The sequence below is a fragment of the Sodiomyces alkalinus genome (assembly GCF_003711515.1).
Source record: "Sodiomyces alkalinus F11 unplaced genomic scaffold SODALscaffold_1, whole genome shotgun sequence".
NCBI classification, from domain to species: domain Eukaryota; kingdom Fungi; phylum Ascomycota; class Sordariomycetes; order Glomerellales; family Plectosphaerellaceae; genus Sodiomyces; species Sodiomyces alkalinus.
The window spans coordinates 4,006,726-4,025,826 of record NW_021167079.1 but is presented as its reverse complement, the minus strand read 5'-3'; the positions used below and the strand labels follow the sequence as shown (position 1 = coordinate 4,025,826).

Here is a 19,101-nt window from a genome sequence, read left to right as displayed (position 1 = left end):
GATGTCTAATTTTTCTTCCTCGTGTGGAAAGTAGTTACTGGCGTTTTTTTTCTCCTCGTTTTTGGTCATGACGATAATGGGATTAGACCGTCCCACCCAAATCAACCCTGGCCCCTTTTACCCGCCGTATAGACACCAAAAGGGGGGGCTTGTTTCTACCTCCGACGCATTACGATTATTCGTAATCGCTAATCATAAAAAGCCATAAAACTAGGAGCGTTCTTGCCGCTTTGTGTTGCCTCCTTCCCCCCCTCACGTCCCGACCATGGTGACGTCCCCATCCCGGTTCTCCTCTTCGGGTTTGCGCATCATCCATGCCATCACAGCCCACACGATTTTCAGGGCCTCGAGTCGCTCCTCAACAAGAAAAAGGTCAAACCACGGGGTACGGCGTACTTCGAGTTCGCCCCAGCTGCGCGGTTCCTCTCCCTCGCTAGCTCCCTGCAGCACCTCCAACAACCGATCCGGCACTCGGACGCGCAAGACGCTGACGTGGTGGAACAGGCAGCTGACGAGAAAGATGTCGTCGTACCCCGAACCGGGCACTTTCCCGATGGCCTCGTAACGTGTTCTGGGGTCCCAGGACGCTGATGGTGGGCGGATCATGCGGTAACTGTCGTAGATGCTCATCTGCTTGCGAGGGCGCTTGGGTGCCGGCATCCCGGGGGAGGAGCCGGAAGATGAACCAGATACTGTTGCGGTGGCGGCATTCATTTTAGCGACTGGGCCGTCTTTGCCGCCCTGGGCAGCGTCCCATTCCGCGGCTCGTTCGATTTCGCGGCCGATGGGTCCACCGGAGCCCCCGCCCCAGCGTTTCCTGGTGGTCCACCACTGACCCTGCCCGGGGCGCTGCTCTGTCTTGCCCTCGCGAGCTCGGTGCTGGGCGGTAAGGAGGGCTGCGATAAGCTCGCGCGCAAAGTCAAAGTTATGATCAATCTCTGCGGCGAAGTTGGTGGTCGCGCGTGCCGATATGGCGGCGATGGGTCCGTCTACGAGCCCCTTGCGCGCTTCGTCACGACTCCGCGGACTGCGGAAGATGAAGGTGCAGGTGGAAGGAATGTAAGAGTTACGCGGCGCTGGGTGAGACGGCGTATCGGCCTTGTGTTCTTTGAGGTGCAGGCGGGGCTCGACGCGGGAGGGGGAGGGGCTGCAGCCGAAGTCGTAGGCGACTAGCTTCAAGAAGCCATGGACAAGGCCCAGGCGGTATTCATGCGGCATGGATGCCCCAGCGGCCGTGCGACAGGTAACAGGCTGGCGGTTACCAGGTTGACCGCCGCCTTGCGAGCTCTTGTCCTTGTCTGTCTCGGGCGATTCGGTAGTAACCGGTTGCTGAGGTCTCGGGGTGTCATCCCAAAAGCCTGCTATGGACTCGAGACAGTTAAAGAATTCTCGAGAGTTGCCCAAACGAATTGGCTGCTTTCCTGTGGGCGGGGGCGTACGCGTGACGACGCGGAAGGCATCCTCATTGTCAATGGATAGCTCTCGCTTGCGGTCCTGGTAGGTCTGGCAACCAGGCGACTGAGCTCCGGTGTTGAGCGGTCGCTTCGTTTCGTCATTGCGCTCTTGGGCCTCGTCGGGAGATAACTGGTCCCAAGCGTCAAAGTCGGGGATATAGGCCGGGTCCGGTATGAGGTCTCGTGGCGACCGGACGGGAATTACGTGAACGCCGAGCGCCTCAAATATGGGAGTAGTTACGTCAGAGGACCGTGAGATGGATTGTAGGTACTTGACCAAAGGGGTCGTGGATTTGGTCGGGGCGGGAGGCAATCGGTGGAAGTCAGGATGATCATGCGGGAGGGTGACGGGGGTTGGCGGTGGGATATCCTTCTGGTCGACATTGGCCATCCTTGGCAAGGCAACTAGAGAAATGTGAGTCAAAAGAAACGCCCGAGAGGCCTAAGACCGTCGGGGAGTTTATAATGTGGGGGGATTTAAGCGGCAATGCAAGAAATCGAGGTGATGGGGGTGAATGCTGGGAGATAGGGTGAATATAACAGACAGATGACGGGTACTCCCCCCCTCCCCCCATTATCCGGTCCAACAAGACTGCAGCACCTCACCTGGACCACTTGGTCGTTCCACCCCAGGTTGCTTCAGACTAAAGTCATCCATCCATACCTCCAATATGCGAGGCAGGAGGGCAAACGGAGGAGAGAAATGAAGGTCACAAGAGCGGAGGTCAACCAACGTGAAGCGGGATTTGGGCAGAGGGGCGACGATGAACTGGGTGTGGAGCACCCGTAGCATATAGATGTGCATAAAAAAGAGAAATATTAGACTTTAAGGCTTACCCAGACCCGAAAGCAAACCAAACATGATGTGGAGAGCTTTCTGTTGGGCAGTTTCCCGTTTCCTGGCCCAGATCAGTTGCTCGGCAAAGGCGAGGAGTTATGTTCTGAGCTCGGTTCCCTCCAACTCAAGAATCGGCCAAAGACCGGAGTAGACAAATGGCGATACAGGAGAGTAAGAGGCTGGAGAAAGATGCATAGAGAATGGGAAACCGAGAGGAGGGAGGACAGAGAAGTGACGCCGTTGGACAAACGACGGACCGAAGGAGACGGAGGGAGAGTTGGGATAAGGATGACTGTGATTCTTTTTCGAGCACACTGTCTGGATCCGTCTCATACCAGCCCGGTCAATACTTGACTGGACCTAGCAGCTGCAAAAGAACGTAAACGAGGCTTTGAACATCAGACAGGTTGTAGGGGGTATAGGCATACGACGAAGTTGTCGAACGCTGCCGGTAAAAGAGCGAGGCACCGGCGCAACGACAGGCGAACTTGCCAGATACCCAGGTAGTTGAACGACTTCAGGACAGAGCGTCGTAATGAAGGGAAGGTTGACTATATAGGTAGAGGGGTTACCGAAAGGAGGCTCGAGGTTCCTGCGGTGGGTGGCTTTGTTCTGTTGGGAAGTTGTGAGGTTGTGAGGTGGGGGGGTTGAAGTGATGTTGTGGTGTTGTGATTACGACTACCCTTGAGAAATGTCACTCTATGTACAGGAATTAGGTAATCGCATAGTATCCATATCCGACACTTGATAAACCTGGCTCCAATCGTGCTTTGTAGTTCAGATGTTCACTGAAGACAATGAATAACTGTACCTACAAATAGTACCAAGATGTCTGTAATTTTGTTCCTACCTTACCTGCGGTACACACCTCTCGCGTGATGGCAGGACATGATAGACATGCGTTATCATAAAGGCAACGGAGCGATATTATGCTACAAATTTGCTGGGTACCATCGTGTTGCGGGAGCTTGATGAAGGAACGACCAAAAAGTGGATGATGGAACCAAGGAAACGATACGTAGTACAAATCTATCCATCCGGGTGGGCGTGGTGCCTTCTGGGGAAGTACGGGGTGTGCTTGTCGGTACCTTAAGCTGCGGCATGGTTGGTAGCGGTTGTTAGCGTGGACATCCACTAATCTACGAAGTGACGGTGGCTTGAAGTCTACCAGGTAATTACCTTACATAGGAATAGGGTCTTGACTTGAAAAAGACTGAGCGAATCGGTGTGCTTTCGAACGGATATAGTGCGAATGTACGAAGTAATTACTGTCGAACAGACCACAGTCTTTTCGGTTACGTAATAGGCCGGATTGCCAAGAGTATAATCCGGGTGGACGCTTACAGAATCTACACTATATTAAATACGGTGGCAGCGTTTCCCTGATGGTCGGAGACAGTTAAAATGGCACATAATTACCTTAATTAAATTTTGACCTATTTTATAACGATTTTGACTATGCTTTATCTGATAATTAAGAGTCTTACTTACTAAGTGAAGATATACCCTTTTACCTTTACTACTATCGATTTAAGAAGCTATCTAGCCGCGTCGATATAGCATGTTAATCTATAACTAACTATTAAGATATCGTATCTTAGCTCTGTTACCTACAAAACCTATAAGGGTTGGAGCTCTAGTGACGCCTATACGAATCGGTTACCACCTATAATAACGTGTAGAGGTTTCTCCGCCTAGTCGATCCGACTTAGTCCCCCGAAAAGCCTATAATACCGAATTACGACTCTTTCCCCTTAATAATGCCTAGGCGTACCCCTATATAATATCTTAACCTTACGGAGGCCGGCCAGAAGGCGTACGACGTCGAAATCGCGCGCTAGAAGATCCTATAAGCGTAATACGATAACTACCTAAAAGGGATTAACGCTATACTAATCTAGTAGGTTAATACTATCGACTAAAGCCGCAGATAATTACTACGAGGAGGTATACCTTATAAGGTATACAAAGCCGTTAAACGCGACACGGATTAGTACCTGGCCACCCGCTAAACCGATACCCACGAAGAGTATATTAAATATACTTATTATCCTACGAATAGCCTTAAAAAGCTCGGGGAGTAGTTAAATAAGTAGTAGCTACTACTATAAAGCTATAAAGATACCGGTTCGAAGCCCGCTACGTATATATAGGTTATAGACTTCTTTAGATATATACGCCCCTATACTAGCCGCGATTAGACTAAGGCTAAGGGACGCTTTATAGATAACTAAGTAATTATACCCGAAGACCTTTATACCCTCGGTCAGAAATATAGCAATACTAGACTTAAGGACTAAGGAAAACGCGGTAGCCACCACGCTATAATATTCCCTACACTATATACCGGAAGCAAGGAGGGTAAAGATACCTTAGAGGTATCGCACGTCAAATAGCACTTAGATGATCAACTTAGTAGAGCAGAAATCTCGTGTATATATATTATATTAAGTTATATCTATATAAGTCTCTTATACCCTTAATTTAGGTGGTAAAGACTCTATTATAGGTACTATGTTATTTGGATCCTATCCGGTCTTTTCCGGTATCCGCCCCTGTTATATCCTAATACCCGAGGTCCGAAGCCCTTAATCAGGGAGTGGATCCTCCCTAGATCCCTTATAGACCACGTCGTGGTCCTGCCTATACGATAAGAGGCCACGGCTAAGCCCCGTAAAAAGGGCGGCTATAGGAAGAATAAAGCTAAGAATCCTACTACCGCGGTATTTATAGCTATACCTTCTACTACTTTAACTAACCGTTCTCCTTCTAAAAGACGTTAATCTGCCCTCCGATAAGGGGAACCCTATCGAGTATATACTATGCCGTATCACGATATTAACGCCTATTACTATATCTTTCCGGAGATAGCATTTAACGGCTAAACGCCCCATAAAAGCACTAAAATAACTATCGACCGGATCCTTAAATATAACCCTGCTATATACGCGGAAGTAGAAGAACTACGCGCCGTAAAGAAGGTAAAGAAGGATATAGGCCGGGATTCTGTATAGCTTAAAGAGACGTGACTCGCCCCTAGTAGTATCTCCCACGCCGCTAGCTTTATAGTAGGAGCCGCTATTACTAGTTACCCTCTTTAAGCCTCTGCTATCCTCGATTCCGGCGCTATTATTTATATCTTTAACGATTTTTTCCGTTTTTCTGATTTTATACCCGCTATATAGGGAGACTACGTAGTAGCCGGTAGTTTATCCCTGCCTATTAAAGGTTATGGTAACGTGACTATTAGATTAAACGGACTAATAGGAGGCCTTGATTTTAGGCTATTAAACGTCGTATACTACGAGGATTTTACCTATAATTTAATCTCTAACTAACGCCTATATCTTCGAGGATACTAGCAGGATTAAAAGCCACTAAATAACTATATTCGGCGCTCCGATAGATCTATATTATGCTAGCTAAGTCACTGCTTCGATTAAACCATTATTAAATACGTGCCCTCTAACTAATCTACGGCTACTTTTCTAGGCTCTTCTTCTTCCGCTACCACCTGAAAAACCGTCTATAAATCGATAATACGGTATCTAAGCACGGTAAAGGGCATCCTATAGTATCTACGGCTAGGGCACGCAGGCCCTATACTATTTCAGCACCTAGAAGAGCAGACGCAGGGGGTTAAAATCAAGGGACTAATAACTATCGACTATAAGGCCTACGAGCTTATAAAGATAAAGCGGTATATTAGTAGGCGCCCTCGTACCGTATCTACCTACGCAGGGGAGTAATAGGCGATTAATTTCACGGATTTTAACCGAATATCTAACGGGGACTCGCGGTTTATATTTTTCACCGACCGTTATAGTGGTTTTACGGCCACCTACATTATAAAGAGTAAGCTAGTAGTGGATATCCTCGTAATAATTAAGGAATTCCTCGCCTAGGTAGACCGCTAATTAGACTATAAGGTACGCGTTTTCGAATCTGATAACGAGCTATCTTAATCCCACGATATCACCTAATTCCTCCGTAACAAGGGTATCCTTTTAGAGATATCTACTACTAACACTTAAGCGCAGAACGGGGGTGCCGAACACGCTACTACCGTGGTTATTTCGAAGGGTCGTACGATAAATATCCACGCAAAACTACCGCCGTTTATATAGCCTAAGGCTATTCCCACGGCTATATACGTTTATAACCGGACGCTATAAAGGTAGTAAGAGGATTAGAAAACGCTATACGAGGTCCTCTTTAAAAGGAAGCCGATTTTATTATATCTTCGAGCTTACGGCTATAAGGCGTACGCGATAATAAAGGACGCCTAAAAGGGCGCTAATAAGCTATTAAATCGTATCGCTCCTCGTGCCTATATCGGCTACCTTATCGGCTACGATTCCACTAATATTTTCCGTATCTAGATACTAGGCCGCCGTAACTATAACCGCGTTATTCGCACGTGCGATATAGATTTCGATAAACGTGACTTTTTTAGCGGCGATATCGACGCCTTTAAGGATAACCTCTATTAATTAACCGAGGAGGAATTAGAAGACCTGATTAGTTAGGTTAAGTAGGAGAGGGCTAGAGATTCACGGCCGTTTACGGACGTATAAGCTAAGGACCCCCCCCTTTATATAACTACTTATTTTGAATTATTAGATCCGGGGATAAACGCCCCTGAATCCCTTTCCTTAACGGCAAAGCCGTTAAGGTTATAGTCCGTAATACCCGGCCGTAAAGGGGTAGAGGAGGCTATCTTAAGTTAATTAGGATAAGATTTAGGTCACGAATAGTGTGATTTAGCCGGTATAGCGCCTAATCACTATTTATATCCGCCCGATCCACTATTTCCTACTCTACTAGTAACCCCGCTATCGGTTATAGCGCTAATAGTAGCCGTGATATTAGGAAATCGTGAATCCTTTACGGTTACGGCCGCAGGGTTCCTTATAGATAGAGGAACACGGTGCTATAATACCCCTGTAGTTACGGCTATAAGGCTCCTTATAGATAGGGGAGCGTGACTAATTAGGTAAGGAGATAGCTAGAAAAAAGATTATTAGGTTATAGTATTTAACGCTAGCCGTTACGCCCCGGATATATATATATATTAAATAAGACTCCGCTAACTAAATTACGGTTAAAAAGGTCTACGTCTATAGCGCTATAACGATGCTTAATAATACCCTACGAATCCATAGCCCTAGTAATAGCCACCGGAAGTATTACCCAGGAGGCTATCTCGGGAAATATAACCCCGGCGGTTACTCTAGCGGTTACCCCGGCGGCCGTAAAGATCCACCGTAAAGACCTCCCTCCTCCTCCGAAGAACCCTCGCAATATACCCTTACACTCTTACGGCTACCTATTCCGATAGGTATAAGAAGACTATCTACGGAGCTATAAGAAGATAGGGTCGTGGATACGGGTACCGGCGCCTATAGCAGATAGATATTAGGTTCTTAATTCGATATATATAATAATATATAAGTTTAATAAGTATAGATTTTTATATAAATATAAGGTAAAGCTTATAGTGCGAGGAGATTAGTAGTATTAATCCTTGCTCCAGGAGACGTATATAATTATACTAGTCGGATAGTTATTCCGCGCGTTAATAGCTATCGCTACCCGATTTAACCTTACGCTATTATAATTTAACGTTATAAACGCGTTTATATACGCGCCCCTCCCCCACGATATCTTTATATACCCGCCGCTAGGCTTTTTAGCCCCTAGGAGTCGTTTACACCTGAAAAAGGCGTTATATAGACTTAAGGAGTCTCTACTACTCTAGTAAAAGCACTTTTCGGCTATCCTTTTAGCGGACGGCTTCTAGATAGTACCGTAAGAACCGTGTTATTTTCTACGCTGCGGTTTAATCCTATTCTTCTACGTTAACGATATCGTTATTACTTATAAGGAATAATATAAGGCGTAGATAGAGCAGGCTATTAATAACCTATAACGCTACTATAACCTATAAGGTAGCGATCCTCTATAGTGGTTTCTTAGTATTAAGGTTATTTATAACCGTGCCGCCCGTAAAATCTAGCTATTATAACACGATTACGTTATAAAATTAGAACGCCTTTTAAAGCTAAATAGTAAGTATAGTAGTAATTATCGCTTAATATACCTAATTAAAATTACAGAACTACTACCCTATTTAGGGACCTCGACGGATATTAAAAGCTATTAACGGAAGATAGAATTTATACTATACGTAGTAGTAATATCGCGGCCTAATATCGCGTTTATAGTATCTGGGCTATACCGGTTTAACGTTAATCCAGGGCCTATTCACTATAAGGCCGCCGATTATCTAATCCTTTATCTAATTAACAGCTAATCGTTTACGTTAGAACTAGGGGGTAGCGATACTATTAAAATCTATACTAACGCTTTATTTACCGATCATATCCTTAATCGAAAGAGTAGTTAAGCGTACGTAATACGCTTATTTAGCGGTATAATCGCGTGTCGCGCTAATAAGTAGGATACAGTCACGACATTAATAACAAAAGCAGAGTTATTAGCGTTAGTATAAGGTATAACAAAGGGTATCTTTATATAACGCCTATTACTTAGTATAGGAGTGGAATTTAACGATCCGGAATTAAGGATCTTATACGATAATAACTAAACGATTCGATTAGTTAATTAAGAGATTAGTATGTTAATAATGCGCCTCTGCCACGTTAATATCCCTGGCTCTTAGTTATGTTAAGTAAAGGAATAAGGGTAAATACTTATAACGTACGTTTTAAGCGAGGAAATAGTAGTAGACGGATTAATAAAGGCGTTATACGGCGAGAAATTTAAGATATTCAGGTCCTAGGTAGGCGTAATAGATATACGGGAACGGTTATAGCAGAAATAGCTAGAGGAAGTCCGGATAGAATATTTAGAGGACCTAGAGGATGAATTTAAGGGCGGCTATAGCGAATAGATTATATAGCTGGATTATCTGCCGATTACGAATAGCTTTAATCGCCTAACGAACGTTTAGAGCGATTAGGGGGTATATCGAATAGACTATAGTCTTTTCGGTTACGTAATAGGCCGGATTACTAAGAGTATAATCCGGGTAGACGCTTACAGAATCTGCACTATATAAAATACGGTGGTAGCGTTTCCCTAACGGTCGGAGATAGTTAAAATAGTATATAATTACCTTAATCAAATTTTGACCTATTTTGTGACGATTTTGACTACGCTTTATCTGACAATTACCGGTACTCCGTAAGGTAGTACGGAAGTTGCGGCACTTGTATGAATATAACGTGCCTGACGTTTTACGATTCCATGCTCTGAGTATAAAACAACTGCGGCTATGAAAAGAAAAGAGGAGTGAAATATCACTGCAAATTAAATCGGAAAGAGACGATGCTTTTGCCTATTTCCATGATGAGAAACACTCCATGGGAGCCATTAAGCGCGCAGGGAGAGAAAAGAGAAGAGTCCGTTCAGCTGCTTCTACGGGGTATTTCGCACTAATAGTAGTTAGTACATAGATATAGTATAGTACTCACCCTATATAATACGGCAGGCCGCAGGGGGCTCTGTTTTAACTTCTAGAAATAGTAATTTTCGAGTATTAGGCTTACACAGGCCGTATATAATTTGTTTCTAGTATAAGAATTTATATATACGTATATAGGTAATCGTGTTTTATAGGTATAGTAAAAGCTTTTCTTAGTATATATTACTTTATAAGCGTATAAGACTATAGAGAATTTCTTTTTACTAGACGCTTAATTCCACGTCTTCGATAAGGTTATATAAAGTAATATAGTAGTACTATAATGACACCTATTCTTTTTAAAAGAACTATAATAGTTTTTATCGTTCTTAGTTAAGATCTCGAGGTGTTATATAGGTATACAGACTACGACGTGGTCCCTAGAGGATCTATGCCTGACTAAGGGCTTTGGATCTCGGGGACCTCGGGTATTAGGATATAATAAGGGCAGATACCAGAAAAGACCGGATAGGATCCAAATAATATAGTACCTATAATAGAGTCTCTACCACCTGAATTAAGGGTATAAGAGACTTATAGAGATATAACTTAATATAATATATATATATATATATACATAGATAAGATTTCTGCTCTATTAAGTTAATTATAAAAGTGTTATTTTAACGTGCGACACTGTGAAATAGGTAGTCGCAAAGAGTGAAAAGATAGGGTTAAGCAAGGAAGTAGATAGGATTATAATAGGATCAGAATATAGGGGGGACTAAAGAATTAGATGAATCGTTAGCCTCCCCCTTTAAAGGGGAGGCTCCCTCGCTCCTTAAGCCTACGCTCTGCTCCTCGAGGACTACTTATTTACTTCCTTAAGGGCTACCTTATTTGCTTCAAGGGACTATTCTATTTACTATATAATAACTTACTTTATTTATACCTTAAGAGGTCTTAGACTAGGTATACCTGGACCCCTATAGGCTTATACTAGGGGCCTATCATGACTACTACTATAAGCACCTACTATAGCGACCTCCCCCGGATACTCCTATCCTTAGGAGCGCCTAATCCGTGCCGGCCTTTTAGCTCCTCCGAACCTAACCTCTAAGTCTATTCCTAAATCCCTTAATACCCCGAACTAAAGCCCTCCACCATAGGACCCTAATAGGTCCCCGCCTGGTTCCTACACGGAGCCTTTTCGGCCGTGGCTCTAACCCGGGTATATACCCCCTCCCTTCGTTCTATTAAATACAACCACTAAAGCTAATATTCTAGTCGGGACCCTAATAGGTTCTAGGGTGGTTCTTTCCCGGGTCTTCGGATCTACCTCTTTATCCTTCTAGGTTATCCCTTAATCTATTTATAAAGACTCCCGAAACTAGTGTTATATAGGGCCTAATATTACTCTTTCCGTGAATTTCGTAGCTTCCTTCTTTATACTAAGAATAGGTGCTTATATAACTGCTACTAGGGGATATCTCGTAATCCTGCTATTATTCCCTCTTTCTATTCCTTTTTTTCTCCTCTATACTTAATTTTCGATTATATTACGCCTATAAGTCCTTACCTAATCCACGAAATCGTGTACTAACGACTTATAGTCTTAATTAATTAAATAACTACTAGCTTATAAGTAGTTCCTATATGTCTTTAATCCACGATACTAGCTAACTATACGTCTAGTATAGTTATTATACCTTCCTAGAAAGATAATAATAATAATAAACGCGCCGCTACTCCCGCGAGTATAACGCGAGCCTCTAAGAGGCTTAAGACTACAGCTACGGCGTTATCCTTATAGTCCGCTGGGTAGTATACCCCGTAGTCGGCTGTATAGCCTGCGTTATTATAAGTTATCGCTCCGGCTACGCTAGAGCCTCCTGCTCCTACTACGGCTATAGCGTTATCGACTACTACGCTATTAGTCGCTCTACGCTAGAGAGTAGTGGATATCGGTATAGGCGGGGATTTAAGGGCCCCTTATCTACGTTATACAGGTAAGTTAGTAGCGATTGACTTTAAGGAAAAAACGTATACTATTAAGGCCGTGACGTGTCGCTATACCGATAATAGTCGGCGGACGAATAAATACCACTATTACTCTAAGCATAATAGTCTTAAATACCACGTAGTAAGTTATATATCTTCGTTATCGTCCCTATATATCTTTATTCCCTTTATATCTCTTTATTATCACTTAATCCTTATAGCCCCTCTCTTTATAGACTACTCCGTGGTCTAGTTAGTCTAATATATATAGCAGCTTTTTATCGCTAGTAAGATACTACTAAGTAGCTATAAAAGGTTTTAGTTATTGCTATCGAGAAAGGTGGCCTAGATAAGAGTCGTTATATAAGTATTACTAACCGTGTCCCTTTATTAATCCTATATAGTACCCTTACTAATCCTATATAATACTAATACTAGGCTATAGTAGTTCGATACTAAGTTATCCTTAGAGAGGCTTTGGGTTAAGTAACGCTAGAGGTTAACCGGTTATCTGCCGAGGAAGCTATAGCTACTCGACGTTAAGCTAAGGAAGTTACCGACGCCCGCTAGAAAACGGCGGAAGATATCCATGAGAGGCTTAATAGTATAGAGTCGCTCCTTAAGTAATTCGTCGAGCTATAATAGTAGTGCCTTACCGTTAAGTAGTAGCGGCTTAATATTAAGTAGTAACGCCTAGCGTTATATTAGCGCGACTTTACGGCCTAGGAATATATAGCCGCTGTTTTTAAGTAGATAACTGCCCTTAACCTAGCCTAGGCTTAGGCCACGGAAGGTGGTATACCTATACCCTTAGGGTCTGCCTTAGCCTCCGCGGGGGTTAGCTTTGTAGGTGACGATATATTTAGTAATAGTAGTAGCTCTACGTAACCTTAAGACTCGCTGTCGGGGGTTACGATAGTATAAGGTCTATAGGGTCCGCCGGACCCTTACGAAGTGCCCGATAATAACGATATAGTACTAACCTTATTAGTGAAGAAGGGTAAAGGGAAAAAGGCTTTAATACCCCTAACTCCTTTATTAGAGAAGAAGAAGAAGTAGTAGAAGGCGAAGACGCCGCTGTCTTTTTATCCTTCGATGCTATCCGCGGGTAATAGGTAAAAGGGGGTAATAGCTGCTACCGCGGGGTAAAGCTAGGTATATATAAAGAATAATGACGGCGAGGTGGCTAGGCGGGAGCCTACCCCTTTAGACGACGAGTTAGTGGGGTTTAAGGACGCCCTAAAGGGGCTGTGATAGTATATATAGAGGAACGGTTATTCTTTTTCTTTTACGTTTTTTACTAGCCTTCGGGTTAGGTTTTTCCTTTTTTTCTTTTTTTAAACTAGCTTTAGAGTATTCCTATTATAACCCTAACGGTCCTAACTATAATATAGTGTGATATATTATCTTTAATTATAATATTCGTAAAGGGGAGGCGTAAGGCAGAAGGAGTAGGGATTATGCCCGGTTAGTATATTCGCAGGTCCTAATTAATATAGGTAGATATATAGATATAGGCGTAGGGGGCCGTTAGTGTCTAATAAAGGAAAATAGAGATTAAGAGTAAAACGCTTAAAAGGAAGAATAAAGGTCGTGAGTAAAACGCGCTAAAAGAACAAAATAGTAACCGAGGCGCTAATACCTATATAGCCCCCGTCTTAGTTAAGGGGGGGTCCCTGCCTAAGAATTTATCTCTACCGCCTACTAAAGGGTTTCTAGGTTAATATAGCCGATACGTGCGTCGTGTCTTTATTAGGTCCCCTACGAGAATAGTGTATAAACCTATTAGGTTCCCGGATAGTCTCGCTATAAAATACTATCTATAAGGAGGGAGGAATACGTGATAATACCCTTACATTATCTTTATAAGGGCCCTATTAGAAATATTATATAACTCTATATGGGTCCCTAAGAGGGAGAGCCTTAACCTAAAATAATCATTAATGAGTTTATCGGGTATATTCCGCTTCGGCTCCTAGGTATTCTCCTTATCGCTATAGCCGGCCTATTTAATTAGGTACTAGCGCCGTTTACCCTAGTATCGGTAGTCTAGGATAGCTTCGACCTTATACTTATCCGAGTCCGGTTCGATATCGACTACAGATGGCTCCGGCTATAACCTATCGCGGGACCTTTATAGTTCTAGCAGAGAAACCAGGAAAAAGTTATAAATCCTTATACCTTTTAGCAGCGCTAACTAGTAAGCTAGGCTATACGTGCCGACGACCTTTATCACTTTATACGGGCTAATAAACTTATCGCTAAGCTTTTTCGACGGTCTTTTCTATCGGCTATTTTTCGTGGATAGTAAAATATACTCGTCCACCTTAAAGAAACGCGAGGCCTAACCGTTATTATAATACCGTTTATAGGAGGTCTACGCCCTCTTGATAAGGTCCGAGATAGATCGGCGCTAGGCTATAAGGTGCTCCGCACGACGCTTGGCTTAGTAGTATAAACCTCGCCTGCCCTAGGTAGTTATACTTTATTAGGTCCCCTTAGGTTATAGCCTATTAGGGTATCGGATAGAGTAGAACGTATTATAGATTACCACGCTATATTATAGGTAAACTCTACTAATAGTAGCCGGTTAACCTAGTTATCCTATTCTTATAAGCAGAATATATATAGATAGTGCTTAAGGTTCTAATTCTATCGCTCTGTCTATTCATCTGTTTACGGGTACTATACTATAGATAGGCGATATACGGTGCCGAGGCACCGATATAAGGTTACTATTAAGGAATAGGCTATAATACTAGGGAAAAGATACACCGTAACGGATAATACTATTCGGACTTAATAGTTATATATTATTAAGACTTTAACTTAAGGAGGAAAAGGGGACTTTTTCCCTTTTACACTAACGTGGTAATTTTATCTTACTAAGTGCTCGGCGATCTGAGCGTATCCCCGATTATATATAGTGCTAATCTACTATACCACTTAGTTTCTTATACTACCCTCTCTTTAACAGGGCTAGTCCCTTAGGCCCGTTCTATCCCTTTACGGGGTAAGGCGTGTATATAACTCTAGCCTTATACGAAGTCCGTTATCCGGTCGGCGTTTATAATTAGTCGGCGTCGGTAAGGCTACGTACCTCCTTCTAAATATCACGATTCTTTTCCACGTATTATTAGGTAATCAGTAAACCGTCGGCGGTAATTACGTAGCTAACTCGCTTATTGATTATTATTCCTTTTTTAGTATCCCGCGTGATAGCCGGCGATTACTCGCCGCGTTTTATGATATCGCGCTTATCGCTATACCGTCCTTTATTATCGTGGTATATAGTATTACTAAATTTATTTTTACTATTCTTTATACTTACTCCTTCTACGGCCGGATTTATAACTAAGGCGACCGTTCGCCTTATAGATAAAAGTTCTCGTGGTTCTCCCGTAGTTATTCTTCTTTTCTTCCTTCTCCTCACGTGATTTTTATTCTTTATAATATATTTAGGTTTACTATATCTTTATATTTATATTCGTATTACCACCGAATAGTCGCTATTATTTCTATTTTATTTTTTAGCGTTAAATAAGTGCTAATATATCTTTTCTACTCGGCGTTACCCGAGAGTTACGTTATATACCCTATAATATCGATAATAGGTGGCTAGGGAGCTTTTCTAATAATTCGCCTTACGGTTATTATATAGCTTCCCTGGCTAGCGATATGTATATAGATTATATTAACTACTCTAACTCTAACGTATATAGGTACGTTATTTATCTTTATTCGTATTAGGCGTGTATATCTATAAGTTTATCCTTACCTTCGCCGAGCGTTCGGCTTTTAAAGTATTTAGATTCCGGATAGTCTTTTAGGAGCTACCTAGACTATTTAGAATTACTACTAGCGTCCTTTAGAAAAAGGCCGATAAAAAGCTAACGCTAATTAATTAGCGCCGCTTTTATCTACGGCTTTAGGCCGTATATAAATAGTTCCGTAAAGCTTTAGATAAAGCTACTCGCCCTCCCGCTACCACTAACGCTAATCGCCTTATACTCGACGAATTATCGTTGAGTTAGTCTTTATTAATTATTAACCTAATAATACGGGTTTATACTTATCGTTCGCTATTCGGTTAGCTTATACTAACCTTTTCTAGGTCGATAACCTTTAGGCCGATAAGGCCTATTCTTTTATAGGTATAGTTATACCCTTTAGGGACTATAGCCTTATTACCTTTATTACGCTATAGCGTGCTATCCGTGAGCTTTAAGGCGCGGACGTTAAGGAATACCCTAATAAGCGTACGGCTTAAACCGCTAGCCTTAACTAGCGCGGTATAAATTTATTCCCTCGCCTACGGGAATTAGCCGCCGCCCTTACGAACGCTAGCGAGCCTTATTATCGCCCCCTTATATCCGCCGCTTTCGCCGGCCGCTATACCGCCGCTTATAGGCCTTAGGTTTACGTTTATTCGGACGATAAGGAGGGTATCGTTAAGTAGTCGCCGCCTACTTCCGCTAACGCCGCCTCTCCCGCTTTACCCGCCGCCGATACCGCTAATACCGCCGCTAATCCTATTAACGACGCTAGTGTTATTAGTATCATCTCCCCTACCGCCTCGCCTATAGCCGCTAATAGCCCCGAGACCGTTACCGAGTTATCGCCCGTGGCCGCCTTATCCGAGGGGGAGGAGGAGGAGACAGAGGAGGAGGATATTAAGCCCGACTCCGATAATATTAAGATAAAGGATACCAATCCCTTAAAGGAGGTTATCGTTATTAGTAGCGATAATAACTCCTTTAAGGGTTTTAATAATTAAGAGGTATAGTATCGGCGGCTATAAGGCGCTATACTAATAGGGCTAGGATCTAATTTATTTTATAGTCGCCTTTTAGCGTTATCTCCTATATATATAGCCTATATTTTTACCTTATATATTATTCCGCTATATAAAATAGTATTGATTCTCCTAATATTTTTCTAATTATATACTGGCTATTCGGTGCTAATAGTCGTCCTACTTTGTATATATATATTTCTTTTACTTCTAGTATTATTTTACGATAGCCGAAGCGTTTCCTAAGTAGTCCTTAGGCTTTTAGGTATTATACTTTACCGGCTAGCCCGTTTATTTTACGAGGTAGAACTTCTATCCTTATTCCTCCTTATAAGCCACGATATCCTTAACTTCCTACTTATCCTACTCCTCCGTAAGCGGTAATAGGTTAATCGCCGAACCTTTAGCTATAAGCCTATCTCTTTATAGTTTTAATAGCGATACCGAAAACACGTTATATATCCTCGAGTATTATAATAGTAGGCGAACCTTATACGCTAGCTCGCTAATCCGCTCTAAAACCTTTACCCGGATATACCGCGGCGTGAGTTTTAAGCCGGACTTAAATAGAAAATTAATAGTGATAAGCCCTATAAATTCTTCTTTTTCGAAACTCCTAGGCTTATACCTCTTATTATAGTGCTTAGCCTAGGTCTTAACCGCCGCCTCCTAATAGGCGTAAACCTATCGGCGGACGTCCGCTAACCGTTTAACGCGTTCTTTAACGCTTTATACCGTGGTATTATCTCTAGGTTTAATATACTTTATTATCCTCGGGTAATACCCGTAGAGTGCCTTATATAGGGATACCCTAATAAAACTATATAGGCTATTATTATATATAAACTTAGCCTCTCGTAACTAGATTAGCTAATACTACGCGGCCTCTACTCCTATTATCTTTAGGAAATTAAGTAGCGTTTAGTGCGTCTATTCGGTCTACTTATCCGTTTAAGGGTAGAATATAGTGGATAGTCGGCGAGTAGTCGCCTTTTCGCGGTAGAACTCCTCCTAAAACCGACTCGTGATAAGCTTATCCCTATTACTTATAATTCCCTCTAGGCTCCCGAAACGATATTTAACCTCGTTATAGAAGATAATAGCTAACTAGGGTGCTATAAGTGTCTTATAGGTTAGCACGAAAAGTGCGTACTTTATTAGGCGGTTAATAATTATTAGCACGGCGTTATAGGTTTAACCGTCCTTACCCTTTACAGGTAGGAAACCCGTAATAAAGTCTATAGTAATCTTTTAAAACGGGTATAATAATAGTAATAGCGAGTATAGTTATCTATACTATTTATACCTTAGTACCTAAACGCCTTAATAAGCCGAGTATATAGCGATATATTCGTAAACGTTATATGCTAGGTTAACCTAATAAAATTTCCTCGATACTAGCTTTAGTATCTTATTCGTACCTATATACCCTATATAGGGGTTATTATAGTATTAGCGTAGAATTTCCTTCCGAATTATCGCCTCCTCGGGGATTATTAGTCTTCCCCTATAATGTAGTATACTATTTTCGTTAAAAGAGTACCCCGCTCTTATTCCGGTCTTTTATCGAATATTCACCGCTAAAGATATATAGTTAGCATTAATAGTCTATAGCCCTCTAACTAACTACTTACACTCTTCGCTAGATATAAGATAATTTACTATCTCGGCCCTAGTAAGCTCCCGCACTAGAGAGCGTGGGATATACTAATCCGGGATTATAGTAACCCTAGCCTTAGTCTCCTCCTTTAGCGTATAGTTAGTAAAGGCCCGCCGGGCTATTATATTATTACCGCGGGTTTTCTTAGCCTGTGTAATTACTATAATAACGATACGCGAGGTATTATTTTCTAGGCTTAAAGGTGGCTATTACCCTTATCGCTCTGCTTTAGAGCTTAGCTACACGACGTCTTCGCTTAGCGGAGCGACCCGTTATCTCTTAGGTCTAAGGTCCTTCTCCTAAAATAACCTCCTAGCGGCCTATATATATACGAAAAGAACCGCCTTCTCTAGGGTAGCGTGGATTTATAGAATTTATCGGCGAATACTCGCCTATATATTATTAATTAGACTTAGCTTATTAAAAAGGGTAAAGAGGACGTCGCTATAGGATATTTCCCCCCCTATATAGTCTAGCCTCCTAGATAGACTATCCGCCGGGTTTATCTTTCCCGGGCGATACTATACTTTAAAATCGAAAGATATAAGCCGATATACCTATCTAGTAAGCCTTCCGCGAAAGTCTTGCGCTAGCGCCCGTAACACGCCCTTTAGGGCTTCGTAGTCTATTAGGACCGTAAACGCCTACCCTATACCTTTAAGGTAGTGTCTTTAATACTCTAAGCTTTCTACCATAGCTAATAACTCCTATTATTCTATAGCTTACCGTTATTCTATATCGGTGAGTTTCCACGAATAGCAAGCGACTAATCGCTACTACGAGTCGTGCTTCTAACTTAAAATTCCGGATACTACTTTATCCGACGCGTTTATCTTAACTCTAGAATCTAGTACGGGGTTCTAATAGCGTAGAATAGGCGCTAAGCTAAAGGCGACCTTTAGTCTTTTAAAAGCTTTTTAAGCC

The 19,101-nt window shown here is 42.5% G+C and overlaps 1 protein-coding gene across 1 annotated transcript; it reads right to left on the bottom strand.

Moving 5' to 3' along the window:
• Positions 1 to 252: 252 nt before the first annotated feature.
• On the bottom strand, positions 253 to 3,246 carry SODALDRAFT_354917 (hypothetical protein; the record flags this gene model as incomplete). Its single annotated transcript, XM_028613767.1, has 8 exons — positions 253 to 1,859; positions 2,061 to 2,223; positions 2,292 to 2,353; positions 2,417 to 2,584; positions 2,653 to 2,807; positions 2,865 to 2,970; positions 3,046 to 3,103; positions 3,229 to 3,246. The coding sequence occupies 8 exons, from the start codon at positions 3,244 to 3,246 to the stop codon at positions 253 to 255; spliced, it is 2,337 nt and encodes a 778-aa protein (XP_028470538.1).
• Between the last annotated feature and the right edge of the window lie 15,855 nt (positions 3,247 to 19,101).